The sequence below is a fragment of the Megalops cyprinoides genome, chromosome 7 (assembly GCF_013368585.1).
Source record: "Megalops cyprinoides isolate fMegCyp1 chromosome 7, fMegCyp1.pri, whole genome shotgun sequence".
Taxonomy (NCBI): Eukaryota; Metazoa; Chordata; class Actinopteri; order Elopiformes; family Megalopidae; genus Megalops; species Megalops cyprinoides.
The window spans coordinates 13,214,360-13,233,395 of record NC_050589.1 but is presented as its reverse complement, the minus strand read 5'-3'; the positions used below and the strand labels follow the sequence as shown (position 1 = coordinate 13,233,395).

General features: G+C 45.7%; 1 protein-coding gene across 1 annotated transcript in view; it reads left to right on the top strand.

Moving 5' to 3' along the window:
• LOC118780332 (dihydropyridine-sensitive L-type skeletal muscle calcium channel subunit alpha-1-like) overlaps positions 1-17,162 on the top strand; it is a 29,305-nt gene extending 12,143 nt beyond the window's left edge. Inside the window, exons 13-45 of the mRNA XM_036532769.1 lie at positions 376-496; positions 1,062-1,176; positions 1,636-1,735; positions 2,086-2,155; positions 3,280-3,412; positions 4,072-4,201; positions 4,620-4,679; positions 4,766-4,872; positions 5,143-5,230; positions 5,438-5,545; positions 5,924-5,976; positions 6,123-6,269; positions 6,639-6,840; positions 7,116-7,274; positions 7,713-7,823; positions 8,207-8,290; positions 9,352-9,399; positions 10,762-10,788; positions 11,077-11,202; positions 11,519-11,584; positions 11,724-11,815; positions 11,967-12,126; positions 12,229-12,356; positions 12,619-12,715; positions 12,953-13,055; positions 13,553-13,654; positions 13,767-13,894; positions 14,172-14,297; positions 14,835-15,067; positions 15,644-15,726; positions 15,927-16,018; positions 16,240-16,305; positions 16,692-17,162. Of these exons, the coding sequence (XP_036388662.1) occupies positions 376-496; positions 1,062-1,176; positions 1,636-1,735; positions 2,086-2,155; positions 3,280-3,412; positions 4,072-4,201; positions 4,620-4,679; positions 4,766-4,872; positions 5,143-5,230; positions 5,438-5,545; positions 5,924-5,976; positions 6,123-6,269; positions 6,639-6,840; positions 7,116-7,274; positions 7,713-7,823; positions 8,207-8,290; positions 9,352-9,399; positions 10,762-10,788; positions 11,077-11,202; positions 11,519-11,584; positions 11,724-11,815; positions 11,967-12,126; positions 12,229-12,356; positions 12,619-12,715; positions 12,953-13,055; positions 13,553-13,654; positions 13,767-13,894; positions 14,172-14,297; positions 14,835-15,067; positions 15,644-15,726; positions 15,927-16,018; positions 16,240-16,305; positions 16,692-16,931 (3,705 nt within the window). The 3' untranslated portion in view covers positions 16,932-17,162. The remainder of the gene's footprint in view (positions 1-375; positions 497-1,061; positions 1,177-1,635; positions 1,736-2,085; positions 2,156-3,279; positions 3,413-4,071; positions 4,202-4,619; positions 4,680-4,765; positions 4,873-5,142; positions 5,231-5,437; positions 5,546-5,923; positions 5,977-6,122; positions 6,270-6,638; positions 6,841-7,115; positions 7,275-7,712; positions 7,824-8,206; positions 8,291-9,351; positions 9,400-10,761; positions 10,789-11,076; positions 11,203-11,518; positions 11,585-11,723; positions 11,816-11,966; positions 12,127-12,228; positions 12,357-12,618; positions 12,716-12,952; positions 13,056-13,552; positions 13,655-13,766; positions 13,895-14,171; positions 14,298-14,834; positions 15,068-15,643; positions 15,727-15,926; positions 16,019-16,239; positions 16,306-16,691) is intronic.
• The last annotated feature ends 1,874 nt before the right edge of the window (positions 17,163-19,036 follow it).

The following is a 19,036-nucleotide window of genomic DNA, read 5'->3' as shown; positions in this document are numbered from 1 at the left end:
TCATTTCCATAAGCATGGTGATGCTTTCTATATTCATGGATGCTTTATCATTGATGTTTTTAACTCATGCACCCACATAGAATTGGATGATTTTGTGGAAGAAAATCAGAAGCTGATATTCTTTCTGAATAATGCTCCAAGTACAGTTTGTGGTGGTCACTGAAGCTGTTGAAACAGAGGTTTGTTAAAGTGGTTTGCTTCATTATTGTTCCACCTTAACCATGTGCCTGCTGGTAGTTTGGACGTTACGTGTTTTTAAAAAAGGGTTGACAGATCCATTCACTGGAGATCCATCTGGACAAACAGCTTCTGTAAGTATACAGCTCGTTTGCAGAATGGCTCAGTTGTGGCCTGCCCTCTTCCTGCCATGTTCAGATCTTGACTGGAGAAGACTGGAACTCACTGATGTACAATGGAATCATGGCCTATGGGGGACCGCACATCCCTGGAATCCTGGTCTGCATTTACTTCATTATTCTCTTCGTCTGTGGAAACTGTATCCTTCAACACACTGCTGTTGATTTTATCATTGGCTATTGACTGGTCTGCGCTATCTGAGCTTCTGTCCAGAACTGTCTGATGTTGTCTGTGTTCTGCCTCTTCAATGAGTGAAAATGGATGACCAGTGCAGTAGCCACTGGGCTAGAAAGACAGGCCTCTGCCGCAGTTCAAATTTAACATCACAAGGATTACAACACTGTAATGAACTCACTGATGTGGAGCAAACCTGAACAGCAGAACACCAGTAGATGCTAGAAAAAAATTCAGTTAGTTGTGTTTGTCCGACAGAGTTTGGGGTTTGTGGTTCTCTGGGCTCTAGAACTCTAGGCTGAGGAGGACTGTACTTCTGGACCTGTTGGAGCTGTGCAGGATTAGGCCTCTGAATGTGTATACTCTGCATGCAATAAAATTAAGGTTCTGCTGGTTCTGCTCTCGTGGGTTCTGTTGGCGCTGTGCATGTCTTAGCCCCTGGTTCTGCAGATGCTGTGTGCCCTGATGATGCCCGGCAGAGTCTATCTGCAGTGGCTCTGTTGGTGTTCTCCCTGACGGTCCATGCACAGACATCCTCCTGAATGTCTTCTTGGCCATTGCCGTGGACAACCTGGCGGAGGCGGAGAGCCTCACATCAGCGCAGAAGGAGAAAGCCGAGGAGAAGAAGCGCAAGAAGCTTCTCAGGTGAGTGGAGCCGGGCCTCAGGTACCATGTTATCCTAAATAAGCTTTCCCCAGGTGAGTCACGGGTACCAGCCTCACTGCTACACCAAATAAACATGTACCATGGCGCTGTGACTGTCATCTGTGATTTTTTCACATAAAAATTTGATTGTTGTGTTTTGTCTTTAACAGTGATTAATGAACCGAAGCAAGGACTACATCCTAATGACACAATGACATAAATGTTTTTAGTTGGACAGCTGGTAAAAGTACTGTAAAGTACGCTGGATAGGATAACAGTTAAATTTAAGGCTAAATCAGTTGTTCCTAGATCAAATAGACGTGTTCAGTAGGACTGTCAGTTTTATGTCCATTAGAAGATAGATATTCAGCAGATGGTAAAAGACAAATGCATTTGTCTTATCCCAACCTCTCCCTTGTTTTACACCTCTTTTCTAACTGTCTTTTACTTTTCTGTCAGGGCCACACTACCTGATAAGTCAGAGGAGGAGAGGGCTCTACTGGCCAAAAAGCTGGCTGAGCAGAGAGCAAAGGCAGAGGGGATTCCAACCACAGCTAAGGTCAGTCTTCATGCTCTGATTGGCTCTCTGTAGACTGACAATGTTCTGTAGGTCAGTCTTCCTCCTCTGATTGGCACTGGTTATTTGCAATAGGCTTTCATAGCTTGCCTGCAGTTTTCTGGTATATTATGGCACAAATGCAGCACTGCCTTTGCAGCAGATTGTGAATGGTCACCCTTATTTTCAGCCACACATTGAGTCAATTCAAGTCATTTAGCTTGAGCCATTTTTGTTTACAGCCACCAGAAATGTTGACAGTTTTAGTCAAAGTTCATTTTGGCAGAAACATATCAAGTTGTCTTCACATTATGAATGAAATTTCTCATATTGTTGCATTTCTGTTATTTCAGCTTAAAGTGGACGAGTTTGAATCAAATGTCAATGAGGTTAAGGACCCATTCCCCCCAGCTGATTTTCCTGGTAAATACACATTCTCACAGTGCCATTCTCTGTATACAGTATCTGTGTCCTAACTAGTCCAGACTGGAACCCATGCCTTCTCAGGACTCGGAAGACGGATTCATTTCAGTCACTGAAAATAAGGACTGGTTGAGTTTGATGCTGAAGCAGGTAAAGCAAAAACCTTCACATTGTTGCCTTCCAGGACCAGGGTTGAGTAGCTTTATACAAGAATATTTCATAATTAGTGCTATTTCCACAGCTGTAAACTCTGATGACTTTTGCTCCAGGTATGTTACCTCCCTGTCTGGGCTCCATGTTCACCCTGTAGGATCAATATTGGGTGTACAAGCCCCAGCATTTTAATCCAGGACACAGGTGTCTATTTAGATGACCAGCCTGTCAGGAAAATCTTCACATGCTCTGCTACACAACTATGGAATTACAAAACAAATGACACACATGACGACTTGATAGTCAAAGTTTGATGTTGCATCTCCTATACCTTTTTGTTTTTTAAAGTCATCATTTTTCAAGTCCAACAGTCCACGTAATTTGTCTGAGAATATAACTTATTTAATTTAATTTTTCACAGCCAACCTGATCCATTTTTACTCTCAGCAGAGGGTTCTGATTGGCAGATGAATTCACACATTCAAGCCAAGGGAATGATACCATTATATAAACATGCCTGTTAAATCACCTCACTAACCACTCTTCAGTTTAGAAATGATTACAATACAATAACATTCTGTTGTAATTATGATTACTGAAAATAACTTCTATTTAAAGGCAAGACTTTCATCCAGCCGGTCAAAGAAAGAAAGACAGCATAACTGAAATTGTAGCACAAGTCACTATTTCCATCCATTGGAGTCCGATCCCATAAGCCAGAGCAATGCAGGGAAACTCCAGCCTGTCTGGCGGAAATGGTCAAATATGGAAATGAAGGTTTTGACTTCTGTGCGGTTATGTACAATCCACTGATTAATTTTAAAAACTATAGATTTAAATGTCAAATATTTTTCAAAGGAAGCACAACATTGCGGTGAATGAAACATGTGGAGAGAGCACTGTGTACTTCTCTCTGTTGGCATTCACACCATGTAAGGGTGCATAAATGTCCATCACTCATTGTATCCTAGGTGATGATGAAGAGGAGGAGCCTGAGATTCCCCTGAGCCCCAGGCCACGGCCAATGGCAGACCTGCAGCTGAAGGAGAAGGCGGTGCCTATGCCAGACGCCAGCTCCTTCTTCATCTTTGGACCACAGAACAAGTGAGTCACTAATGCTCAGACATGGCCCTGACTGCAGAGATAGGGCCAAACGTCCTGCATGAATGCTGTACCCTTGGGAAAGGTACTTAACCCACAATTTCCCCAGTAAATATCCAGCTGTATAAATAGATAACATTGTAAAAACCTGTAATTGATGTAAGTCACTCTGAATAAGAGCATCTGCTAAATGCCAATAATGTAATGTAATGTAATTAACTCTACAAGTTGCTTGAGATGTATCACAGGAGCAATATGTAAATAAGAGAAAAGAGAAGTGAAGCATCATTTTTAGTATGAGCATCATTCAAATGCCAGTGAACTCTTTCTCCCATGATTCCCCCAGCCCCTGAGCTGACTTAGGTGACCCTGAAAAACAGAGGTGATTTGGTGTTAAGGAGCTATACTTAGGAGCTGCTGGGGTTGTCAGTATAGTAAGTGATATTGCAGCTTCAGTGCAAACTCCGAACTACGTTAAGAGCACCTCTAACAGATGGAGAACACTGCAGTTTACATCCTGGTCAATGGGTAACATTAAATGGTAGATCCTGAGGTTTCCTTGTAAACAGAACCGGGTGTGGGTAATCAATGAAACATAGATCCTGAAGTTCATTTCCTGGTTAATGTGGCTGGCTCTGGCTGATCCTCTCCCCCTCTGACAGGTTTCGCAAGGTGTGTCACCGGATCATTAACGCCACAACCTTCACCAACTTCATCTTGCTCTTCATCCTGCTGAGCAGTATCTCCCTGGCGGCCGAGGACCCCATTGATCCACTGTCCTTCAGGAACAAGGTGCCAGAAACCAGACCAGACCAGTCTCCAATCAATCCATCAGCCTCACCCTCCATCAGTATTTTTGATCGATCAGTCAACTTTCTCAGTTAATCAATCAGCATTTCAATCAATCAATCAATCAATCAATCAATCAGCCTCCTTGGTCAATAAGTCATACTTCTCCATTGATCCCTGATTAGTTTGTTACAATGATTCTGTTCATTTCGACACAAGGTCTGATCCAGTCCAATTAGATCAGAGTTTGGAAGAAGAACCCTCCCAAGATGGAGGAGGGGTCTCCTGTGATGGTGGGGTCAGGGCTGGGGTGTTAAAAGATGTGTGATAACTACTGAATTTAATAAGTGTAGAGTAAGTGTGAGTACATAATCATGGAGATCATTATCTTTATTTCATATGTCTCTCTCCATCCTGGTAGATCTTGGCCTACGCTGACATTGTCTTCACTTCCGTGTTCACTGTTGAAATCGTGCTCAAGGTAACGTCTTCTCTGTTTGGTGTCAGGTGCCAGGTTCCAGTGTAGGGTTATGGCTGTCTGACATCCTGTGCTCATTGTAATTCCAGATGACCACATATGGTGCCATCCTGCACAAGGGCTCCTTCTGCCGGAACTCCTTTAACATCCTAGACCTGATTGTGGTGGGCGTGTCCCTCCTCTCCATGGGAATGGAGTATGTGAATCTGAACTTTATGGTGTTATCCACAAAGCCCAACAGATAGTGGGCAAAAGAAATAATCTTCATACATCAGCTATGTAATAGATTTAGCATGGGGTGAGCTGGGAATTTATGAATCCACACATTTGAAATCAGGAATAATGTAATTAATGACAAAATAAAAAGTGAGGCTAACTGGGGTGTGTATGAAGGGCAACCTGGAGGTTTTGTATGGAGCATAGTTGTCTGTCTTGAATATGTGGTGTGACGCCGGTGTCGCCACAGGTCCAGTGCCATTTCAGTCGTGAAGATTCTCAGGGTGTTGAGGGTTCTGAGACCCCTGCGAGCCATCAACCGAGCCAAGGGGCTGAAGGTACGATCATACCCCCCAACTCTCCCCCGCCCCACAACCTCCCCTCCCTGCAAGTCCCCCTGCACAATGACCACATGAAGTTCCACTCCAGTATGGAGGCTAGATCTGACACCCAAAGTCTCACACAGGCCCTCAGTTTTGGGGCCAAGAGCAGGGCGTAGCTTGAACCACAGTGTAACCGCATTGTCTTTATCTCACATTGGGCAGCACGTGGTTCAGTGCGTGTTTGTGGCCATCAAGACCATTGGGAATATTGTCCTGGTTACCATGCTGCTGGACTTCATGTTCGCCTGCATCGGTGTCCAGCTCTTCAAGGTAGGGAGAACCTGACAGCACATGTTCCTCTGCTTTTTCCATTGTGAGACTTTAAGGATAAATATCAGTGCTGACTGCTTCACGGGTGAATATCAGCATTGACTACTTTACGGGTGAATATCAGCACTGATTAAGCTTTACTGCATTATTTAGAACGTAGACATCTGTCATGTTGTCTTCAGATGCTCTCAGCTGAAACGTGTCACAGCTGTGTTTGTACTGTAAATCTATTCTTGGGGCAGCCTCAGAGCTTTTTAGGGTGTTAACTGGATTGAGAAGCTGCGAAGCTTTATTTGGATCTGACCACCTTCTCATGGTATGCAAGGCTTAGTACAGGAAAGCCCTCATCCATCTAAATGTTTCCTTTTATTCCTCCAGGGCAAATTCTTCAGTTGCACTGACCCCTCAAAGATAACTGAGGCGGAGTGTCAGTAAGTAGTATTTCTTCTGTCACCTTGGTCATGTGATGGTGTGATGGACCCTCCCTGCTATTGGCACACTTTTGTAAAGAACCGAACAGAGCTGAGGGGGTAAGGCCGACAGTGTCTCACTGTCTTCCACTCGTCATGTGTTCCAGGGGAACCTTCATCATTTACAAGGAGAACGCCCTGCAGGACATGGAGATCCGGCCGCGCGAGTGGGTCAACAACGACTTCAACTTTGACAACGTGCTGAACGGCATGCTGGCGCTCTTCACTGTGTCCACGTTCGAGGGCTGGCCACAGTAAGTGGGTGGGTGGGGGGGGGGGGGGGGGGTGTTGGGTGTCACAGAGCGGGACCTCACACTGCACCATGGGATTAGTGGAGGAAAATAGGACAGCACTTAATACAGTATCAGTTTAGGGCTACAGATGTATTGAAAACCTGGCAAAGCAGCTGCGCAGATGAAATTTATGGTTGGGATTTGGTTGGGATTTGGCTGGGATTTGATTGGGTTTCCGGGATGATTTCTGCTGTGGGCTTAGTATGTCCATCAAAGAATTGTCCTTTGGTGCGATGAGATTTCGAGCCAAGTCGTGTGGCGTAAGAGCCCCCTACTCTCTCCCTGCCTCAGTGTATGAGCTATCCTGTTGTCCTATCTCCCCACCCGCAGGCTGCTGTACAAAGCCATCGACTCAGATGTGGAGGACATGGGACCTGTCTACAACAATCGTGTGGACATCTCCATCTTCTTCATCATCTACATCATCCTCATCGCCTTCTTCATGATGAACATTTTTGTGGGCTTCGTCATCGTCACCTTCCAGGAGCAGGGAGAGCAGGAGTACAAGAATTGCGAGCTAGACAAGAACCAGGTATATACCTGTGATCGGCCTCACCAAAGCAGCATGGTGGTTCTGTCACACACCTGAATGTACTTGTGACCCCTTTAAAATAAAGATCTCACTCCACGTCTCATCATATTTTAGACAGAAATTATACACATATTAACATCTCATTATTTTACCAGCAACCACAACAAGAATGTCTGTTTTGGCTGGGAGTTGACAGAAGGAATAAAAATGTAGTTTTTAAATGTTTTTAGCATGTTAGTGTATGAGGTGACAGCCCTCCTTTTTTCCACTTCCAGCGCCAGTGCGTTCAGTACGCGCTGAAAGCCCGGCCGCTCCGTTGCTACATTCCCAAGAACCCGTACCAGTACCAGGTGTGGTACGTGGTGACGTCGTGCTACTTTGAGTACCTGATGTTCTTTCTCATCATGCTGAACACCATCTGCCTGGGTATGCAGGTAAGCACAGCTCAAACTCATACAGGGCATACAGGTATGCACAGAGCCTAGTAGGGCAGGAAGTCACTGCTCTGAGGCCTGTGTCTCTGGGATGAGGTCAGCTTTCAGGCATAAACCTCTGGGACTTGTTTAACAATTCACAGCCTGAATGCAGAGAAGAATGAACTAATGAGTCTGTGCGGATTACATATTATTAATTGTGACTGTTTTTTTCACACAAAAGCACAATCTATAAAATTGCAGAATAATCTATTTTAACAGTATTACTGGGACACACTTTGTACTGGCCTGTACTTGTAACAGATTATAGAAATTTCCATGTGATTATTTCATATCTGTATCATCGACATCCCTGACCCATATGCTGTGTAAAATGTTACACCCTCTCTTATGCAAAGATCATGTATTAATGTTGTGTCTTCTCACTCCAACACTTAGCACTGTAACCAGTCGGACCATGTGACTAAACTGTCCGACACTCTGAATTTGATCTTCACTGTGCTCTTCACTATTGAGATGATCCTCAAACTCATGGCCTTCAAAGCCAGGGTGAGTGTGTCTATGCGGAGACTACATTTCCCATAATGCTTTTCATTTCATTGTTACAGTTGATGGGAGTCAAAAAGTCACAGTCCTCATAGTCTGTCTGCAGTCTGTATTGGCCATTGCGACCACACTACCCATAGTGCTTCAGGTCTGAAGTGTTGCTCATGTGTGGGTGGGAAAGTCCCCCAGTGTGCCATTATGGGCAGCATGAAATGCAAAGAAACTGTTCACAAGAAATATTAATCTGTTCTATCACACTTTGCTTCCTAGCATATGTACACTGGACAGCCCATGTATTTCCCACTTTAAAATACAGCAACTCTCACTTGTGTCCCCTGTCCCCCCTCCTGGCTGTTCTGCACCCCTGTTCTGCATCCTTTCTGCAGGGCTATTTCGGAGACCCCTGGAATGTGTTTGACTTCCTCATCGTCATCGGGAGCATTGTGGATGTCATCCTCAGTGAGATTGACGTGAGTACCACGCCCGCCTCAGAGCGGCAAAGGCAACGGATTTCTTTCCATCTGGTCTCACTGCTGTGTTTAAATTCGTTGTGAAAGAGCCCTGTGGCGGTGCTTTGGGAAGCGTTGCTCACTTATAACATGGACTGTGTTTATCCAATGCCCTCACCCAGAGACACACAGTCCAGGCAGTGCAGCCAGCAAGCGGTTTCAACACTAGCTCACAGGATATGGTCAGTAAAGCTGTCACATGCCCCTGTCAGTCACATCCATCTGCCCCACCACCCCCCCATCGCACGACTCCATCCACCCACATGCCATTGTGTTCCCCCAAGGCCACGCCTAGGCCATGCCCAGGCCACACCCAGGTCAGACCCCTCAAAGAGGGGGGCAGCCCGCCATGTTGGTCTTACATTGACAGTGTTAGCGGGTTGCGTAAAAACCAAACGTAACAGTAACAAGCAGCCACATCCAGGTCCCCTTACACAGCCTACACATAAAAAGTGATGTAGACACAACAGATGCACAAATAAAGCCTTAATAGACAATATGTGTTGAGGACTCTGAGATCGCACATAGAGATCAGCTATAGAGAGTGGAATGGTCATACCTACTGGCACAGACTGTACACCAGGGTTACCTGTCCTGCAGCCTGTGAGACAGATGTCATTTCCTGTTGGCCATTCCAAAGGAAATGGAAATGTTTGGCCCTGGAGAACACAGAGGCCTCCTCTGGACCTTCACTCCCATGTGCCCTCTCGCTCACCTGTGTTCCGCACCAACCAACTGCCATGTTTCCCTTCTGCTCCCTCCCTCTTTCTCTCTCTCAACAATGCAGTTGACGTTCACCTCTACCTGCCATTCACCCCAAACTCAACAGAGACCACCACGCCACCGCCCCCACCACACCCAGCCCCACCGCTGCCACACGCCCCCACCTCCACAGCCACTCACCCATTCCCCACCACCCCCCACCACCATCTGCCCGCTCACACCCACAATCCCACCAGCCACACCTGCCACACCTTGCCTCTCACCAAGCCCTCCTCTAACGGTGTCTCTCTCGTCCACAGTCTGCTCTGGCTGCCAGCGGCGGACTGTACTGTCTCCACGGCTGTGCTGTAAATATCTCTCCTTGTTGCATGGGCCTTGCTGTTGCAGTCACCTCACTGCCGTTTTGTGAAGCTGTTGTTGGCTCCGTCTCTTCCCCTCTGGTTGAAGTGATGCTGTGTGCCACCAGGAAGTACTAATCCCGCACATCTGTGCCAGCAGTCATGGCCCAAACCGATGCATGCATTGCTGCTGGCATATTGGAGGTGAGGATTACCTAAACCATTTCAGCGCTCAAAGACTTTACCAAGTATTTCCATATTTATTAGTGTCATTCGATCATAACTCTAGTGTAGAATATGTGTTCCGATAGTTATCTGTATGAATTTATTCATTCACCTGAGTAAAGAAAGGTTTGTGGTCTTACTACAGTTTGCGGACCGTGTACGGTCACACCGGTGTGATTCGAACACTAGATTGGAAAAATTCTAGCTAATGTTAGCTTTGAGGGAACAGTGAGTTAACATTACAAAGTATAGCAAATGTGCCGGTGAAAACTATGAGAAGCTTAACAATGCTAATGAAAACATAACAAAGCTTGTAACATAACACGCACGCTACATAGCTTAAAATAAGTCACGTAACAAAAGGGTTAAAGGCATGCATGTCTGAATCTGTGAATCAGCACTTCATCGAGGGCAGACAGACCTGCTGCACCTCCATTTCTCCAATCAGCCTCATTGCGGATCAAGAGACCGTCTGCACAGTCTGTCCGATGTTCAGGTGTGCTGAGGTCATATAACAAAATGCTCCATTGCAGCAGGAACACTGAGAGAATTATAAGTAAGATGCCCCTGATATTGTTAATTATTAGCACAGCATTCCTATATTTTATCATACCTGTTCAGGCTTACTGGTCTGCAGAATAAAATAAAATATAGGAATGCTGTGCTAATAATGTGCTCCAGGCATGACAGTTAGCAGGTCCCACTCAAAACGAAAAACAATACTGTTTCTATGAGTCAGGGGCTTGAAGAACCTGGACTCCACATTGTCCTTGTCGTATATCCCCCCTCCCCCCCCCCACTACAGAAAATGAGCATATGCCTGTGTTTGGGTGCAGAGAGTGGGGGTGAATGTCTAACAGCCTTGCTGATCACTGCACAGAAATACTAAAAAGGCAATGAAAGGTGGGTAGATGGTAAAACTTCACAGATTAGTCAGCATCGTAACAGGCAATGTAATGTTAACCAGTGCAGATGTCTCACGGAACTAATGAGTGCAACTGTTGCTTCTTTATTCATTTAGGAACCTCACAGAAGAGAAGTGGAATTAACTTGTGTTTGGCTTTCTGATATGACTTTAAATGCTGAAATGCAGACATAGAAACTCCACTGTGAGTCAAACCATTTTTTTTTCTCTTTTGATTTCAGGAGACAAACCCCATGCAGGCCATAGCGGTGAGTTTCACGTAGTCATGTATTCGATTTTACTTTTTCTGTTTATTCTGGTGGTTTATGGTATGTGGTTTTCAAAGAGCATTCCTGCTGGAACACACATGAGATGAGTAAAAGTGTTCCGTCTTTGTCAGCAGGTATTTTTTTAGCAGTTATTTAAAGATGACCGTTGTGTCACTTTGCTTGTTGTTGGATTCTGACAAAGTGACTCGGCTAAGTGTCTCATACCCATATAAAACAGTGCTACGTTGCTGATTGCTGATTTCTGATTGCTCTCTTTTGCTCTGATAGGACGCTGAGAACGCACGTGTCTCGATCACGTTCTTCCGGCTCTTCCGTGTCATGCGGTTGGTGAAGCTGCTGAACCGATCGGAGGGCATACGGAACCTGCTGTGGACCTTTATCAAGTCCTTCCAGGTGGGCACGGAGGGTGTGGTGCACATGGGGAAGTCAGGGCATCTTTCCTGTACTCCTCATTTGGAGTCCAATGGAAGGATACAGTGGGCTGCATGCACAGCATGTCTGTGGTACTGATGGTGAAGGATGTCTTTGGTTCTGACGTTTAAGCGTGTCTGTGGTCCTGATGGTTTTGTGTGTCTGTGGTCCTGATGGTTTTGTGTTTCTGTGGTCCTGATGGTTTTGTGTGTCTGTGGTCCTGATGGTTTTGTGTTTCTGTGGTCCTGATGGTTTTGTGTTTCTGTGGTTCTGATGGTTTTGTGTGTCTGTGTTGCAGGCGCTGCCTTATGTTGCCCTCCTCATCGTCATGCTCTTCTTCATCTACGCCGTCATCGGGATGCAGGTAAACTCTCCTTCCCTCTCTGTGTCGGTCCGTTTGAGGGCGTGCAGGTAAACTCTTGCTCCCTCTCTGTGTCGGTCCGTTTGAGAGGGTGCTGTTACACACCGTGCTGTTATACTCACACATGCTCTCTGGCTTCCAGGTGTTTGGTAAAATAGCTCTTGTGGACGGAACGCAAATCAACCGAAACAACAACTTCCAGACGTTCCCTCAAGCTGTGCTATTACTATTCCGGTAAACTGGGCTGGGTGGGTTTAATCTGTGCCATAAACACAGGCTCTGGGGTTTAATATGTAGACACAGGTGCGAGGCTGAGATTGTATCATAGACACAGGCTGTAATGCTGGGACTATGTCGTAGACACAGGCTGTTGTCGGTTCCACAGCTGTGCCACGGGGGAGGCCTGGCAGGAGATAATGCTGGCCAGCATGTACGGGAAGCTGTGTGACCCAAAGTCAGACTACCTACCTGGGGAGGAGTACACCTGTGGGTCCAACTTCGCTGTCTTCTACTTCCTGAGCTTCTACATGCTCTGCGCCTTCCTGGTGAGTTTCACAGCTTCATGAATGTGCACAACCCACAGATGATGTTCCAGGATCTTAGCTCTCTTAGCGTAAAGAAAACACCCTGTCCTTTTCCACCCTCAGATCATCAATTTGTTTGTGGCAGTCATTATGGACAACTTTGACTACCTGACACGTGATTGGTCAATCCTTGGTCCCCATCACCTTGATGAGTTTAAGAGAATCTGGGCAGAGTATGACCCTGAAGCCACGTGAGTATGAGGGTGACACTGTTGGAAAAGCTTTAACTTTGTCACGAATAATCCTCAGTCCCTTGATAAGCACCCAAGAAATTTTTTTTTCCTTTTACCCTCTGTATGTCACACAAAAATGCTGCTCCCACAAGTAAAATATTTTTCAGGTTTACTGACTAATAATGTGTTCGTATCAGTCAGTCAGTGTGCATCATATTATGTTAAGGCCCCCCCCTGAAACTGCATGACACTGAGTGCAGTGTGTCCTCCTGTCCTGTAGGGGGAGAATCAAGCACTTGGATGTGGTGACTCTACTGCGGAGGATCCAGCCACCTTTGGGCTTCGGAAAGTTCTGCCCTCATCGCTCAGCATGCAAGGTGTGTGAACAAGGGAGCTTTCCTTTGTGCTGATCATGCCATATTTTTACATTTACTTTTTACATTTACATTTACTGTACTTATTTAGGACAAGTCAGTCAATTGTAGATCCACTGGAACATGTACACAACGATGACTAATCTTGTTTGTGTGTGTGTGTGTGTGTGTGTGTGTGCATGCGCGCATGTGCACATGTGCTCATATGTACATTTGTGTGACTTGTCTGCCTCACTCCAGCGTTTGATATCTATGAACATGCCACTGAACAGCGATGGTACGGTCACCTTCAATGCCACACTGTTTGCCCTGGTCAGGACAGCCCTCAAGATCAAGACCGAAGGTGGGTACCTCTCTGCTCAGGGGCTCCCTATAGTCAAAGACTATAAGGTTCCATCTGTCATTAGCCAGCAATGTTCAGCGGACAGTCAGCATTTGCTCTCCTGTGGTGCACTGTAGGACTTGTGTGAGAAATAGCATGCAAGCGTATTGGAAAATCGTATTTGTTGTGGTCACTGCTCCTGTGCAAGTGTAGAGGGTGCTGTAGTGTGGCAAGTTTAGTGTACTCATGAGTTCGAGAAGCACCTGTCAGCTGGGAGCTTAACAATGGCTGGGGAACCATAGCAATTCATCACAGGTAACTATACTCATGTACACAGCTTAGCCATAGTCTAAGCAGGCTATTAAAACTACAGATACAGAGATGAAACCAGAATCAAAAGGTCTTGGTTTATGCCACATATTGTATATACAGATGTGTGTTTGTGTGGATATGGCCTCAGATAATGTTGGTTACTACTGCGGTGTATGGAAGCATGGTGTGTTACTCCCCTGGGACAGGTAATTTTGAGCAGGCCAATGAGGAGCTACGAGCCATCATAAAGAAGATCTGGAAACGGACCAGTATGAAGCTGCTGGACCAGGTCATTCCCCCCATCGGAGGTGAGTCTGGGAGCTCTTATACAGTAGTGATGAAGTGAATCAGTGTCACCATCGAGGCGTGGTGTGCCAGGGTCTGATGAGAGGGACTGATGTCTCGCTTTGATGATGTCAGATGACGAGGTGACGGTGGGCAAGTTCTACGCCACCTTCCTCATCCAGGACCACTTCCGCAAGTTTATGAAGCGCCAAGAGGAATACTATGGGTACCGACCCAAAAAGAAGAGCGCTGCAGAGATACAGGTGAGCCTTCTCTCTCAGGAAGCTGCCAGAGATACAGGTGACACTTGTCTCTCTTTATTTCATCACCACTCTCCTCCGCACTTTTATTATGTCTTTCCTCACACTTTCTGCGTGCACGTCTTGCCCTCTTTCTTCCATCACTCCCTCTTATTCATGCCCCACCCCACTCACCATTCCTGCAATCCTCCCCTCCTCCTGGTCACTCCCCTGGCCCTTCCCCTGCGCCCCTCCCTCCCTCTGGTTCCTCCCCCTCCATATCTGGCCCCTTCCTCTGCAGGCGGGCCTGCGGAGCATCGAGGAGGAGGCAGCCCCAGAGCTCCACCGGGCGATCTCGGGCGACCTGATGGCGGAGGAGGAGATGGACCAGGCCATGGAAGAGGGTGCAGAGGAGGGCATTTACAGGGTGGGTACAGTGGGTGTAGCTTGGACATAAACCCACAGCACCAAACCCACAGTGCCAAAACTTCACTGGACAAAGGCCAAAGACCCATAAATGAGTTATGCTCTTTATGTAAACATGGTGTCTGCATTCCGCATATTACATCAAACATGTTTTAGACTAGATGAATTATACAGTGAAAGCAAAACATTCTGAATAATGCAAAGTCCTTATGGAGAATGATTAGTATTTATGAGAAATGTCTATTAACGTGTTTCAGTTCCAATCAGCTGATCTCTGATTTAGCAAAGACAGCGTGTTCTGTAGACTCTGCTGTGAGTTCTGACATTGTTCAAAGGGAACTGAATGCGATAAGCTATGCCAGCACAGTTCTGTGTTCTCATAAACAGGTTCATATTAAATGATGTGGGATTTCTTATAATGTATGACTTACAATAAAGAGTTTAATGTTGTTTTCGGAACATTTATGATGTAAAAAGGCTATACAAGTAAATGCACCTCACTGCCTTCTCATGACTGGTTTGCTTTTCTTCCACACAGCGAACCGGTGGCTTGTTTGGAAACCATGTGGACCCCTTCCATATGGAGCCAAGCAGCCCCCTGCCCACCCAGGTGACCAGCCAGCGCCCCCTGCAGTTCTCTGAGGCTCGTCCCGAGGATGTGGAATCACCCCCTGACTCCGTCTTCCTTCAAAACACTGAGTTCTTCCCCCCAGAGCCCCCAAAAAGCAACACCAACAACAACAATTTCAACTTCAACAACAGCACCACAGGGTGAGTGTGGGGTTGCCTACAAAAAATTTACCACGTTTGATGTGTTGGTATTCTATAATATGCTCTCTGTTCATAAATAAAATATGTTCTCTTCTTGGCATGTTGTAAATAGCAAGGATATTATGTGTTTTAAACATTGTTACCATGTTGTTGAAAGACACTCTTGCCATTATCTGTGAATATGTATGTTGTATATTGTGTAACAGCAACGGTTCACAGTTGACAAGTTCAAACAGTGCAGTTTCTACATTTGAATTTCACCCAATATGCAGTCTAGTTATGATGATGTCATAAAGGACGTCCACACCCCACAGATATGTTAGAGCCTTCTCAGGGGCGTCAGCCAATCAACTGTGATTATTTCTGGCCATTCATGTAAGCAGTTACAGTGCTGAATTATGACTGGTTGCCATCCCAAAGTTTGTAAATAGAATTCTTTGAATCTGGTGCATTGTCGAAAAAGTTTGTATAACAATCTTATTATTTCCATATTTTGTATATTCTGGAGACAGCTTAGCTGTCTAATAAAACCGACTGTTTAGTTAAACGTGGATGAAGAGTTTTTGGCTTCTTTAGGTTTTCTTATGAGAGAGAGGGCAGCATTGAGCTTCAGGACATTGATGAAACCATCGAGCCCTGGAGTGAAGGACGCTGCACAGGTGAGTAGAGCTTAAGTATCTGCACATCACCTGTTATCTGTGTTACTCAGTCCAAACAGCTCTGTGAACCACACCAAGAGGTACTGATCCAGTTTCTGTTCAGCAGTAAGAAAGCAGGTTTAGATTTTATTCCCCCAAGGGCAGAGGAAACATTGACCTTTTTTCAATGAATGAGTTTGCCCTCCTCTTGGGCCCCTTAGGAAACCCCTCACCATCCCCCACTGATGACTTCCCCCCGGAGGACAACAGGGGCAGATTCTCGGAGATCATCGTGAGGACAGACGTCACTCAGGTTCATGGATGCGTTAAATATGGTTCTACGCAGTTCCACATGTACCTCCCATCTGTATGTGCTGACAGCATTGATTCCCCAGATTACCTCTGATACACTATACTACCTTTAGTTACTAGTATTACTAGTTACTAGTAACTAGATACTAGTATATCTATCTTTAGTTCATGCTCAGGTAATGGTGTTGTAGTTAAACTGGATACCAATCTTTTCCTTTGCAGTTCCCTTACCGCCCTCACATCCACCAAGCTGAGGGGCAGACTGCTGCTGACCAGCTTATTCAGGAGGTGAGTACCAAAAGCCCAGAGCTGCACCCCAAACTGTCCCCTGACCCCCTGTTCCTCTTAGCAAGGGGTCACTGGGTTCAGAGGTCTGAGGGAGTACTTCCTCCCTCTTAAATGCACTTCAGCATCAAAATTTCAGTACGTATAACCAGTGTGTGGACAAACTAATTAGAAAACAACATCTACTGTCATTTATTTAAATAATGAATAATACATTGTAACTGTGGTTTCCTAACCTACCTGAGTGAAGTACTTCTGGCGCGATATCATTCTGAGGGCTGAGCAGAAGGGGTCCTTTTGACTTTTCCTCCAGAACTTCCAACCAGGATCTGTCATTCCATGTTTATTACATGTGGCTGTTTGCTGTGCATGTCCCACCCCTTGCTCAGGCTCTGACTGATGGCGGTGTGGACGTCCTGGCGCGAGACCCAACATTTGTGGCAGTAACCAAGCAGGAAATGGCCGAAGCAATGGATATCACTGTGGATGACATTGAGGGGGCGGCTGCGGGCATTCTGAACGGGCGCAAGGGCCACGTGGTCAAACGGAAGCGCCGCCCTATCCCCACTCCTCCCTCCCAACAGCAAGCAGAGTCACATGACCGCGACATAGCTGATAGCCAGGTGTAGTCCCTGTTGCCATGATGGTGTGACAAGTTTTGAAGGTGACATTACAGGATTTTGAAGCCTGATTGGTTGCCTTGGACTGAAAATAAGCCCAGACTGGCTGACTAGTGCTCCTTTAAGATATTGACTGCAGATTTATTTCAAGCAGAACTGGGGCACCAGCACAGAAAAAGTCTGCCCATCATCCCCCTTCCTTCAGTCCTAGGTTTATTTAATGAAATAAAAACAGTAAATGAAGAGAGAAAACAGGTTCATGAACATGTTTCTTTCTTTCATGTTTGTTTTAATATTTGTGACACAAATATGACATTTACTCCAAATCTATACTATAGGTTGGTACAAGGTCAGCTGTGCTGTCTGAGGCTCTCTGATGGCTGCCAGGGCTAGAACTGGTGGCATTGTGTTCTCAGCTTTATAGATCTGGAGATTGACCATGACTCATGTGAAGGTCGGTTAGGGTCAGTTAAGCAGACTGGAGTTAGCAGGGAAATGGCTCTGTGCCAGCTCGACCTGGTGTGAATTTCAGCAGTTGGTCCCAGTGTTGGTACTGATGGAGACACCTCCTGGTCAAACGCAGGCGAGAAGGAAAAGGATGCTGGCCCTTTAAGGGAAAGGTGCTTGTGTATGAAACAGGAAATGCAAGAGCTTGCCCTTTTTTAATGTATTGTTCTGTTATTATTTGGAACTACTGACCACACAAATTTATGGCCCATCTCTTCAAGCCAAAGTTCTGAGGCTTGAATGATGATGTGTTTTTTTTTTTTAAGTGTTGGTCATTTTTGACTTTGTACTTTTTATGATGTTATTAAACATACTATGAGTCATTATTATTTATCTAGAAGTAGAGGAGTACTGCGAGATAATAGAGAAATTTCTTAATAGGACATACATTTTTACATACAGTACGCCTGTTATTTCAGTGAATGTAGAATTTAAGTTTAAAGAACTGAATGAAGTTACCTATTTAATTTTCACGTTTAGAGTTGAATTGAAGTGAACAAGGAGGTGGACAACAGGTGTTTGGGGGCGCGGCCTGAATCCTGCGCCCCGATGCACGCCGTCATTCCCGCGTACCTGGAGTATGGCGGATATGGTAGTGCTCACGCTTTTACTGCTGACGCCTCATTGCTCTCGTAGATCAACCTGCACCTTCTGCAGGACTCAACATTCTGCACTTTCTACAGCTAAATCTAGGATTTTGGGCCCAGGTGCTTTTCTTGGGAGGACTTAGCTTTAGTCTGAAGCAGTGTTTTCTTTCAAACAAGTCTTAAAGGAGTTCTTTTATCTGAATGTTTTGATTTATCTCTTCTGCCCGCAACCCCCACCCCCCCCACCCCGCCCCTGCCATCCTGGGATTCTGCGGTTTTGTTTGCACCCCTGCCCCATGCAGTCTGAGTATGTCTGTTCACTCGGTACAGCTTTAGAGTAGCACGATTATCACAAAATGCAAAAATAAAAGCTTTCCAAGTGAACCCCTGTGCAAAGTACCGTGTCTGCCTGTGTAACTGATGTTGTCTGAATGTGTGCAAAAGGGACCCTGAATAAAGAACCCACCAGATCTGACCTCTCGAAGCATCATCAAGAGAACCTCACCCTGCCACTCATGGCCCCTATGCATGTACGCATGAAGCTCAAAAAAAAGATCAAAAAATCATGTACATGAAAGCTGCCTTTACAGAAAAGTCATTGTGACTGGCTTTGCTACATTGGAATGTTTGTGATGTTCATTATATTAATCATTACTTAACATGTTTAAAATATAACATTCTGAAACAAGGTAGATCAACAAAGAGGGGCAGCAGCCATGGAGAAGAAGCACATAAACAGCATGAGGAATGGCTTTCTATACATCGGCCCTGAAAGAAGAGAAGGCAACGCTACCCTATAAATACTCCAGAGTCACGGCTCGCTGCCTCTTATGGCATGGAAACATGCCACACGCAGGTGAGCCACATTCATGTGCACACACACATCCATGGAACTCCCCAGACAGCTCCGCTTACAGCGCGAGACACAGCGATGGAAACACTCACCCCATACCAGGACCAGCACCACAGAGAAAACGCCACAAAACGTACATAACCTCACAGCCCTGCAAAGAAGCACTA